This window comes from Brachyhypopomus gauderio, unplaced genomic scaffold, assembly GCF_052324685.1.
Source record: "Brachyhypopomus gauderio isolate BG-103 unplaced genomic scaffold, BGAUD_0.2 sc40, whole genome shotgun sequence".
In the NCBI taxonomy this organism is placed as follows: Eukaryota; Metazoa; Chordata; class Actinopteri; order Gymnotiformes; family Hypopomidae; genus Brachyhypopomus; species Brachyhypopomus gauderio.
The window spans coordinates 279,149-291,165 of NW_027506868.1; the positions used below are offsets into that span (position 1 = coordinate 279,149).

At 45.5% G+C, this 12,017-nt stretch overlaps 1 protein-coding gene across 6 annotated transcripts in view; it reads right to left on the bottom strand.

The window, feature by feature from the left end:
• The window catches only part of dgkg (diacylglycerol kinase, gamma), a 101,882-nt gene that overhangs the window by 65,059 nt on the left and 24,806 nt on the right, over window positions 1-12,017 (bottom strand). For all 6 annotated transcript variants that reach the window (XM_076985317.1, XM_076985318.1, XM_076985319.1 and 3 more), the window contains exon 2: window positions 220-575. In XM_076985317.1, the coding sequence (XP_076841432.1) occupies window positions 220-286 (67 nt within the window). In that variant the 5' untranslated portion in view covers window positions 287-575. The remainder of the gene's footprint in view (window positions 1-219; window positions 576-12,017) is intronic.

Below are 12,017 nucleotides of genomic sequence, written 5' to 3' on the forward strand. Positions count from 1 at the left end.
ATCTTGCCTTTCTGTGGCTGGGACAAACATGCATGTTACCTGCATTTACCCAGCAGATATGCCCCGATCCACCTGGAAGAACGCCGCTCATTTAAACAATCTAACCATCTAACCAGTGTGAAATCAGCAGGTCTCAATCAGCAAGCCAGCTGGTGGGCAGGGAACCCTGAGCAGAGACAGGGGCTTCACTCTGTGCTGTGGACAACTCATAGTACTCACACTCGCTGTACTGCTGCAGTTGAGAGAACTCGGCCGGGCTCAGACACACCCAGCTCCGGTCGCCCATGTCAGCGGGTGGTGCAGGCGTGGGACCAGAGACGGCGCTGATTAGCCCTGGCTGAGGTGGGAACCCACGGAGGAGAACAGGTCTGGCGTCATCGTGCCTCCTTCTGTGACCAGATGGCGAAAGGTGGCGGTGGAGTGGGACAAGCAGCGGTGGGGAGACGGGAGGACGAGTGTGGAGTCAAGGTGACACGGCTGAGCTGTGACAGGCAGGGGCTGCGATTAGCACCACAGGGAGGTTGACACAGGAGATCGCAGTAAAGCTGAACTGATGACCTTTGAACTGCAATAACCTATGAAGAGAAAAGGATGACTGAAACGCCTTTAGACATGTCCAGGATTATGGTTCACACAGGGTGTATATAAACACATTACACTGCACATGTAAAAAAACAGAAATTGTTTAACAATGTTAACACAACCTGAAATCAGACTCTATATTTTTTCTAGTTCATCCATTAAAAGTAACATCACATTGGTCTCTGACACAGAACTATGAGTTCAAAGGGCCAGTCTGGACATGGATCACATGGTTCCAGCCTGCATCTGTGCTCAGACTGTAAAACTAATCAATGCGTGTGTCTCCCCCCCCCCCCCCTGTTTATCCCTCTATCTGTCTGTCTTTCTTTATCTGTCTGTCTCTTTCTCTAAGAATAAAGGGAGGATTAGCAAAGTGAATTGCATAATAAAAATCAAAAGCCATTTACCAGCACAGCACATTAGACCACATAAAATCTCTGTGAGGACATGAAGCAGGAGGAACAACATTGACAGGGGACGGAGTGGTAGAGAACCATAGGTCACTAGCATACATCCACGGATGAGCCAAAATATGTTTGATGATTTAAACACACACACACACACACACACACACACACACACACACACACACACACACACACACACACACACACACACACACACCAAACCAATGAAGGAAAACATGTTATTATACTCTAATTATTGACAGCTTTGCACACTCTTGGTGTTCTGTTAACTAACTTCATGAAGCAGCCAGCTATGATGCATCTCCATCAGTCCCGAAGGTGTCCTCACATATGCAGAGCACTTGTAGAGTGATGAACTACAGGTCTGACATCAAACTGTTTGCATCAAATTATGTGCATGCAGAGCCGGAGTGGCTAATTGGGAGATTCAGGAGTAATCCCGATGGTCCGGCTCATGTCAATCTCTAGTTTGGGCCGATGGGGAGAGAAAAATAATTTTGGGCCGGATTTGGGCATGAAACTCCCAGCTGAAAAAGGGGCCCACTCTGGCCCTGTGTGCATGTGTGTCTGTTGAGAATGAATTAATATATAACACTTTTCCCAAATTATAGTAGTCTTTTAAACAAATAGCATAAGCATAATCCATCAGATTAAATGCCTTCTTGTACTATTAATAATGTGCACTTAGTCAGGGCTGTGTTGAATGTGTTTTGAGTGTTGCTAATACATTTAGTTTGCATCAGTTAAGCCATCAAGATAGATAATAATAAAAAATATATAAGATTGGTATAGACTATCAAAACCTATATAAAACTATAAAACTACAAACTACACAACATGTTTGACCATAGGTCTCTCTTACCTCCTAAATCTCAGTTGATCCCCTAGAGATAAATACTCTAAACTTCACCACTCATTTTATATGTATGAACAACAGATATAGATTAGCACTGATTAGTGATACTTATTTGTATATAATTGAATGGTTGATTTGATTATAAAAATCTGATAAGGATGTCTGGTTGTCTGGAGATGATGACGAAAAAATGAAACAAATGCTTGTTAATGAATCTGAACAGAATGCTGAACAGAATCTTGTGATTGTAAAGTTCTTTGGTAACTTGAAGTGGTTTTGAATGAATGTAATATACATTTAAATATGTGGTCTCTACAGATGATATATTCCATATTAAACATAATCATTTTGTTTTTGTTATCATTCTATTATTTATCCAGTAATGGATTTGCATCCGTCCAGGACCTTCCAGAATCAAGAGCAGAAAATGAATGATTGTATTGTTCCTATGGGACAACCATGCTGTCACGTAGGGCAACGCCCCCTCTCGTAGCTGTCACTCTGGGTTCCCTCATGTCTGTGTTCCCTGCCTGTTTTCCCGCCCTGCTCGTTTATTTTGATATTCCTCGTTTGTTACCACGCCCCTGTGTCATTGTCATCACCTGTCCCTAGTTTGGTTCTATGTATATAAGTCCCGTCATTCCCCAGTCGTGTCATCCGTGATTTTGTCTATCAGTTGGTTTGTTTATCCCGTCGGTACGTGCATTCGTGAGTTTACGCTGTGTTTCTGTTTTCCGTATTTGTTCTGCCTGCTCCGTGTCTCCCCGTCGTGTTTAAGTTCCCTGTGCCATTATGCCCGTGTACCTTACCTGTTCTGGCTGCCCTCCCGGTTTGACCCACGCCTGTCCTTTCGACTCTGATTTTGGTATTCCCTTTAATAAATCTCGCTCCTCTCAGCGATTGTGTCCGTCTCCTCGCTCCGTGGCGCAAGCCACGTTACATAATCACGGATCTAACGAGGACACAGCGAGAGAGCGAGACTCCGGTGAGTTTAGTCGCTGTAACGAGTTGTTGGCTGCTTCCGTGCAGTTTAACTCTCATGTGTTACAGCGCGAACGAGCCGGAGACAGGAATACCCCTGGCGCTGTGGGAACAAGGAAGTCTCGTCGCAGACCGAAGAAAGCGCAGTCTCTTACTACTGGCTTTTGCGGCGAGACTCCTTTTGAGCGCTGTAAGTCTGCCCTGCTTGACGAACGCCACAGGGGTGAGCAACCTGTGGTACAAGCAGCGGGCAGACGGAGGGAATGCACAGACGAGCTTTGGCTTACCCCTCGGTCGGCTCTCAATGGCTGCTGCGAGCTCCCGACGCCTCAGAGGAGGCGGAGCCATCGCAGAGAGAGCCACCGAGGGGCGTGTGTGTCTGTGTGTTCTTCCAGGCTCAACCCGGACACTGAGGAGGAGGACCTAACACCGCTGATCCCGCCGGCTACTCCACAGGACACCCCCATGTATTTTTTGGGGGGGAGTACAAGCCACGTCGGCTTGGCGGACACGCCCCCCGATGACGTCGGCTTAGTGGCTCCGCCCCCCGAGGACGTCGGCTTAGTGGCTCCGCCCCCCGAGGACGTCAGTATGGCGGTTCTGCCCCCCGAGGACGTCAGTATGGCGGTTCCGCCCCCCGAGGACGTCGGCTTGGTGGCTCCGCCCCCCGAGTGCATCTCCTCACCTCAGATTCCTGTCCCCGCTGCCCGTAGGCAGTCTGTGCCTGTTCCTGTCCCCGCTGCCTGTAGGCAGTCCGTGCCGGTTCCTGTCCCTGCGACCCAGGAGAGGTCGTTCACGCCGGTTCCTGTCCCTGCGACCCAGGAGAGGTCGTTCACGCCGGTTCCTGTCCCCGCGACCCAGGAGAGGTCGTTCACGCCGGTTCCTGTCCCCGCTGCCCGTCGGCAGTTCGTGCCTGTTCCTGTCCCCGCTGCCCGTCGGCAGTTCGTGCCTGTTCCTGTCCCCGCGACCCTGGAGGGGTCGTCCACGCCGGTTCCTGTCCCCGCGACCCTGGAGGGGTCGTCCACGCCGGTTCCTGTCCCCGCGACCCTGGAGGGGTCGTCCACGCCGGTTCCTGTCCCCGCGACCCTGGAGGGGTCGTCCACGCCGGCTCCTGTTCCCGCTGCCCGCCAGCGGACCCTGCCTGTTCCCGCTGCCCGCCAGCGGACCCTGCCTGTTCCCGCTGCCCGCCAGCGGACCCTGCCTGTTCCCGCTGCCCGCCGCCCGGCCGCGCCTGTTCCCGCTGCCCGCCGCCCGGCCGCGCCTGTGTCCCCAGAGACTGTGCTGCCCTCTATTGGGCCTGGACGTTTTGTGCCCTGTGCCCCCGTCTCTTTGCCCATGTTCCCCTTGCTCCCTTGTTCTGTCCCCGGTTTTGTGTTGGTCCCAATCCCTGTGTGTGTACCTGTTCGTGTCCTTGTGCCCGTCCCTGTGTCTGTGTCTGGTCGGTCCCTCCAGGTCCCTGTCCCTGTGTCTGTTCCCCAAGTAATCACCCATTTTGTTCCTGTCCCAGTCTCGGTTGTCCAAGCCATGTTTGCCTCCGTGTGTGCCTCTGCCCTGTCCCCTGGCCCCACTCCCGTGTCTGTCCCCGGTCCTGTCCTGTCCAGTCCTGCTCCCGTGCCTTGCCCTGTCCCTGCCTGTATCGCCATGCCCCGGCCCAGCTCCTGGCCCGTCTCTGGTTCCCCTGTCTTTGTCCCTGCCATGCCCCAGGCCCCATGTCCTGTTCGGCCCGGTCCTGTCCCTCTGGTCTGTCCTGTGTCTGCTGTTCCTGTCCCTCGCGGTGTGCCGTAGTTCCCTGTCCTGTCCTAGTTTGTGTCCCTGTCCTGTCTGCCCTTGCGTGCCCCGGAGTGGCACGCTTTGAGGGGGGGTTCTGTCACGTAGGGCAACGCCCCCTCTCGTAGCTGTCACTCTGGGTTCCCTCATGTCTGTGTTCCCTGCCTGTTTTCCCGCCCTGCTCGTTTATTTTGATATTCCTCGTTTGTTACCACGCCCCTGTGTCATTGTCATCACCTGTCCCTAGTTTGGTTCTATGTATATAAGTCCCGTCATTCCCCAGTCGTGTCATCCGTGATTTTGTCTATCAGTTGGTTTGTTTATCCCGTCGGTACGTGCATTCGTGAGTTTACGCTGTGTTTCTGTTTTCCGTATTTGTTCTGCCTGCTCCGTGTCTCCCCGTCGTGTTTAAGTTCCCTGTGCCATTATGCCCGTGTACCTTACCTGTTCTGGCTGCCCTCCCGGTTTGACCCACGCCTGTCCTTTCGACTCTGATTTTGGTATTCCCTTTAATAAATCTCGCTCCTCTCAGCGATTGTGTCCGTCTCCTCGCTCCGTGGCGCAAGCCACGTTACACATGCCTCCCTGAACTAAAACTTCAATATCAACTCCCTTCATCATGGTGCATGTTATCTTGATTTAACATATGGATCATCATTCTCAGAGCACACTCCAAGACAACTAAAAACTTGTAATCCCAAAGTAGTACTTTTAGATTAGGAACCAAGAATAAAACATAAATTTAGACATAGACTGTTGAATTATTAAGGCCTAGATATATTACCTCAAAGTTGGATAAAAACTTTTCATTAATTAGGTATCTGTTCATAGTTCTTTCGTGGTGATCAAATTGCTGACAGTTTGCGTTTGCGACCACAGATGAGTTTGGTTCCATTTGCAGCCTGTTCATCACAGACATGTGTATGTGTAACAGAACACACACTTACATATTACTATATGAAATATTGGACAGTTGAAATGAGCAATTAGGTCAGCAAAAGCTTGTGAAAGGAAATTACACTGACCTGACAATATCTAATAAATATCAGACTGGATATTAATAAAAAGTATAAACAAAGTTGTCAAACCAATGACATGATGAATACATACAGCAGGTAGGTGATCTCCTCACCTTTAGTTCTAAAAGCAGGACGTTATGTCCAGCTGCTGGTCTCTGCTACTGAGCTCGATGTAAAACACATTTGGTAAATGCACTGCAAAAATCCAAACATGTAACACACACACACACACACACACACACACACACACACACACACACACACACACACACACACACACACTCATTCTTCTTTAGCAGTTCCTTTACTCAGAAGGAACAAGTGTGCATTTGTGCATTTTAACAAGCCTGAAACATAGAAGACTCCATAAAACTGCCTCCATAGTCACAAATCCAGCAAAACTCACAGCCATGATCAAAGGAGAGACACAGACGTGTCAGAGAGAACATCAGATGAACATGAGAGTTCCACTACCTGCACTACTTCAGCTGACACATAATTTAATTCAGACATCAGTTGACAGTGGGCAATTTTGTCATCAATAGCTTTCTTGTTCCCAATAACTTTCTTTTCTCTCTCTCTCTCTCTCTCTGGTGGAAAACATACAGTACTTTTTGGTTATTTTACGGCTTTTTCCTTAGTAGCTATATTCCTTTACCTAAAAAATTGAAAATGTTCATTATTCTGGACTAATTTTAACTCTGATGCAGAATACTTTGTTTATGTTTTCATTAATATTCAGTCAGATTATTTCTTAGATATTGTCAGATCACAGTGTCATTTCCTTTCCCTGTGCTCCCTCAACTGTCCTGTTAGTAACATGTAAGTGTGGATCCTGTTACACATACAGGTCTTTATTCCTCTACTATGTCCAGAACACATACACATGTCTGTGATGAGCAGAATGCAAATGGGGCCAAACTCATCTGTGGTCCCCAACCTAAGCTGTCGACAATTTGATCACATAACAACTGTGAACACATACCTAATTAATGAAAATCTTTTATCCAACATTTTTTGTCTTTTGTTTCAGGTATTAAGTAATTCAGACATTACTTTCTTACATTTATTTAAATTTATTTTAGGGAGTTTTTCCTTGCCACTGTCGCCTTTGGCTTGCTCACTGGGGGCTAGGACTCGGCACTTGTAAAGCTGCTTTGTGACAACAACTGTTGTAAAAAGCGCTATATAAATAAAATTTGATTGATTGATTTTATTCTTGGTTCCTAACTTTTAGATTACAAGTTTTTTTTTATTCTTTTGTAATCTGCTGTGGGAATGCTGATCCATATGTTAAACATGTCATATTTGTGTCTATAAGGAATGGAGTATAATCAAGAACACATACCGACATCCAAACAATGTTAAATATGAAGAACACTTGCACTGACAGGCCAGATAAGCCAGTGGAGACATCCTAAGAGCAGGAAGATCACGAGACACATTTAATGGGTCTTTGTGTCTGCGTGTTTGTGTGGGTTTGTGTGTGTGATTGTGTGAGTCTGTGCACGTCTACAAGGTTGGCCTGTCAAGACACGTGCTGATCACCAGGACGGGGCCTCCCCTCTGTGCCGAGAGGGAATCTGTTTGCTCAGGCAGTTGCCTGGCAACCTGACGTCATAAGTTTGCAGTAAGAAGATGAAGTGGGGGGAGGGGCTTGGTGGAGCTGTGTGAATGTGCATGTGAGTGAATATTCGAGTGTCTGTCTGTGTCCTACCAGCATAAAGATAAAACAACAAAGGATATAGGGAACCTTCCAGTCTGTGGATATTTTAAAGCGGAAGGCAGTACTAGAGTGCCATGTACATTCTTTAATGTCTTTTGACACTCCACTAAACTGGCTTATATCACATTTCCAGGACACCATCAGTGGCACTTTATGTTGTATTTCATGGCCAAGGCTGGTTTGGGAACAGCCAGGGTGCGAATAAAGCAATATGCTTCACTCCTCAATCTGGATCACTTAAGCACTTGAGACGCAAACAAAGAACAATCACAATATTGAGCTTCACAGCCTGTTATCTATTTCACCATCTAACCACATGCTTGCTGACATTTTCACATTTGTATATAAACCTTTTACAAGCAGTCAATGTCCCTGTATTAACTGGATATCACTGGAAGCAGCATTTTCTATCCTAAAGATTGAGAAGCTTAAAGGAGCTTTTGTTTGCTATACATTAATGTTCCAGGTTTCTTAATGATCTGTTCTACAATTGAACACAAATGAGTGCACATCATGGCAGTATGGTGAAAACATTATGGGATGTAAAAGGGGACCGTGAAGAACAGACTCTCAAGAGTCAGCTCAGCTCTTTCTTCCTCCTCTGTAGTTTGACCCTATTCACTGAGATAATGAGCCTGAGTCATTCATGCCTCACAGAGGGAGGGAGATGGCTTCCTCCCTGCTCAATGCTGCTTTCCTTTCTCTCACTTTGGTCTGGTTTTATGGTAGCAACATTTATAAACACCATTTGTATGGTTGTGTAATGGCTGTGAGGGTCACATTGGTGTTTTGTATTGGTTTAGCTTCTTTACCCTGTGTCTCTTCACCTCTTTGTGTTGCAGCTCCATGTACCTTAGTCGATTCACCACTTCCTCATCCACTGACACTCCATTACATTCATGCCATGTAGTATTTATATCTCTCCCTCACATCTATATTATATGTCCCTCTTTCTCTCATTTTCTCTGTCCTGCTCTTTATCTCTCCCCCTCTCTGTCTATCCCTCCATCTCTTGCTTGTTTCCCACTAAACAACCAGACAGACTCCTAATTGCTCTTCTTTTCATGTAGAATTTATGTGAGCATTAGGCTACCTCTTCTCTCTACCACTACCACACAGTCTACAACGGTTCCTCTCATCCTGTTATATTACACGTTTTAGTGAAGAAAAAATATATATAGCCATTGTCCTTACAAGACAGTTAACATCCAATTTAATGAGCACAAAACGGATATAGCAAACCTAAAATAATTAAGCATGATACAGACATCATTATTCTAGAATTAAAATAACATACAGCTAATTATACAAAACATAGGGAATCAAATTCATCCTTCCCAGAACTTCAAGCAGTGTCTGTTGTCTTAATGTCTTGGGCGTGTTTAGTTCAAGCATCATACAGCAGTTTAAATCTAGATTTGTATATGTTACCCCAAACATATATAATGTAGCTCTGATTAAATAGCACACACATAATGTAAATGCACTAGCAACATAAAAGTCAAGAACTTAATATAGGCTTAATATATATTGTGACTGGACACAATGACAGTGTATCTCTGTCTGACATGATCCTGATCCAATGTTCCATCTCAATACGTACTTGCCACTTTGATTGCATAATTTTTTTCCACATAGCCCTCTCTAAAAGGCAACAGAAGTGTGGTTTAGATGTTTTTTCTTTAGTAGGCTCACTTAGCTGGATTGTGTGTCTCTGACTTATGTGCACTTCAGCATGCAACACAGTTGGCTGTCCAGGTGGAGTCTGTTTCTTTGTGGAAGGCTTTCACATGGTCCCGGCGTGCTTTGCCGAGGACACTGCACTGCCAAATTTGGACACTGATCATGAGCGGGATGAAAGAGTCAGAGAGGTACAGCCAAGTGACATCACCCCCGTCTCGCGGGGGACAGTGAGCAGGCAGGAACGAAGAGATCAGCTCTTGATAAATGAAGGGGCTGATCACAAGATGTTGCCTGCCCGTGAGCAGAGCTGGGACTGGGGGCGGAGCCCGTGGAGAAATGACACGTCCCCAAACAGAGACAGTTACTGTAATAAACGTCCTCAAACCCTGTTGATCCGCTGGTCTGGGCACCTCGTGGGTCCACCCCCGCCGCCCACAAACATTCCCTCCAAACCCACTCACCGCTGCTCAGTACACCACCGGGGATGCACAGGCAGCATGGCTGGTAGATTTAAGAGGTTGTGGTAAAGTGCACTGGCCTGGAAGTGTAATATTTGGCTCAAATTGCAGGGATGATTCTGAGTTAGAACTGATAAGGCGTTTTATCAATGTTTTTAGGAAGCTGCAAACATCAGTCACCAGTCCCAGAGGGAAAGGGGGTATAATATGTTTAATGCAGGCATATAATTGTCTGCTAGGTAAATGGAATGGGAGAAATTCAGATTTCTATGATAAAAAAGGCTATGTGGAATAGACAAGCAAAAATCTTTATGTGCATTTCATCTAAATCATATTTACATTTTCTCAGTTACACATTCATTACATAGTGTGTTATTTATTATTAGAACTGGTGTATTGTTGAATGGCTATTTAAAAAATCGACCAAAGGTCTCTTGGTCTCTTGCTCTCCTAATAAACATGTTACATTTGAGGACACTGAGGGAATTTTACTTGGGTTTTTAGGGACATTAAGATAAGCACAACCCTGTATCTCCCAAGTGTTTCTCAGTTTCACAAAGGGACATTTTTGTACCATTGCAACAGGATAAGGAACACATTACCAAGCCTTCGTACCATATTTTGAATTCTAGCTTCTTTAGAGTCAAATGCATCAAACACAATGGCTACTGTTAGACTGATTAAAAGTTTCAAATGCTCAACATTCCTGTTTTCTTTATGGTGCTCATAAGCATAATTGCACACAGCTTTGTCCCACCATTTTAATCTAATATAGAAACTAAAAAGAGCTATTAGAAAATTAAAACTCATAATGTTCAGTGGTAAGTAATGCCTAGTCATTGGGCAGACAGTAGAAGAACCCACAACCACCTGCTGGGCCTCTCAGTTCATTTGTGTGCTCTAGCGACCTGCTTTGGGTAAGCAAATGAGAAAATGTAAAACTTTGGCCATCACTCTGTTAATGGAACATCACTCATTTTACATCTCCACATATTCAGTCATACTTTTACACATATTTTGCCCCCATAGGTTTTTGGATGTATATCACAGCAATTTGTTTATTTCAGAAAGAATTATTCTTACAATTAACTGAATTATAATATTCTATAAACAGCAATTATTTAAATCTCCACACTGAACCAAAACTATAATGATGATGTGTAGCTAGTTATCTATTAATGTGAATATCAGTTAGACAATATCAGAGAGACAATAGACCTCATTATGACCTCAGAACACAGAATCATACACTAACTGGCCACTTTATTAGGTACACCTGTCCAATTGCTCATTAACGCAAATGTCGAATCAGCCAAACACATGGCAGCAACTCAATGCATTTAGGCATGTAGACATTGTCATCTCTGGCTCCGCCTCCCTCTTGTTTGTATTCATTTTGGTGTTTCCTTTGTTATTCTAGCCACACCCCTTTTGTCTCAAAAATCATGTTTTGTATTTAGTTTCTGTGATCTTGGTTTTCCGTCGTGGGTCAATGTTGGTTGTCCAACTGTCCAACGGTATTGTTCTGTTTCATGGTTAAACTTTTGAATGACTGTATGTCTCATGGTTAACGCTTGGCTTCTGTTATTACTCTTCAATTAGTTTCAATTAGTTTGGTTCATTATGTAGGTACATCACGTGCACTCCAGGTTCAGACTACAACCCTACTGACAGAGATAAGGCCATTTACCGCTAATGCCTGTTCTCTTTCGCACGTGTGTCTGCCCCCTGGGTTCTTAGAGTCCCCGCCGTTACAGACATGACGATCTGCTGCTGTTCAAACTGAGCATCAGAATGGGGAAGAATGGTGATGTCAGAAACTGCTGATCTACTGGGATTTTTACACACAACCATCTCTAGTTTACAGAGAATGGTCCAAAAATGAGAAAATATCCAATGAGCAGCAGTTCTGTGGGCGCAAATGCCTTGTTGATGCCAGAGGTCAGAGGACAAAGGCCAGACCGTCCAGTAACAGTCGTTACATAAATAACCAGTCGTTACAACCGAGGCAAGCAGAAGAGCATCTCTGAACTCACAACACGTCGAACCTTAAAGCAGATGGGCTCAGCCACTCCTGTCAGCTAAGAACAGGAAACTGAGGCTACAATTCACACAGTCTCACCAAAATTGGACAATAGAAGATTGGAAAAACGTTGCCTGGTCTAATGAGTCTCGATTTCTGCTGCAACATTCGGATGGTCAGAATTTGGCATCTACAACATGAAAGCATGGATCCATCCTGCCTTGTATCAACGGTTCAGGCTGGTGGTGATGCAATGGTGTGGAGGATATTTTCCTGGCACACTTTGGGCCCCTTAGTACCAAATGAACATTGTGTCAACACCACAGCCTACCTGAGAATTGTTGCTGACCATGTCCATCCCTTTATGACCACAGTGTACCCATCTTCAGAGGGCTACTTCCAGCAGGATAACGCACCATGTCATAAAGCACGAATCATCTCAGACTGGTATTTTGAACACGACAATGAGTTCACTGTACTAGAATGGCCTCCAC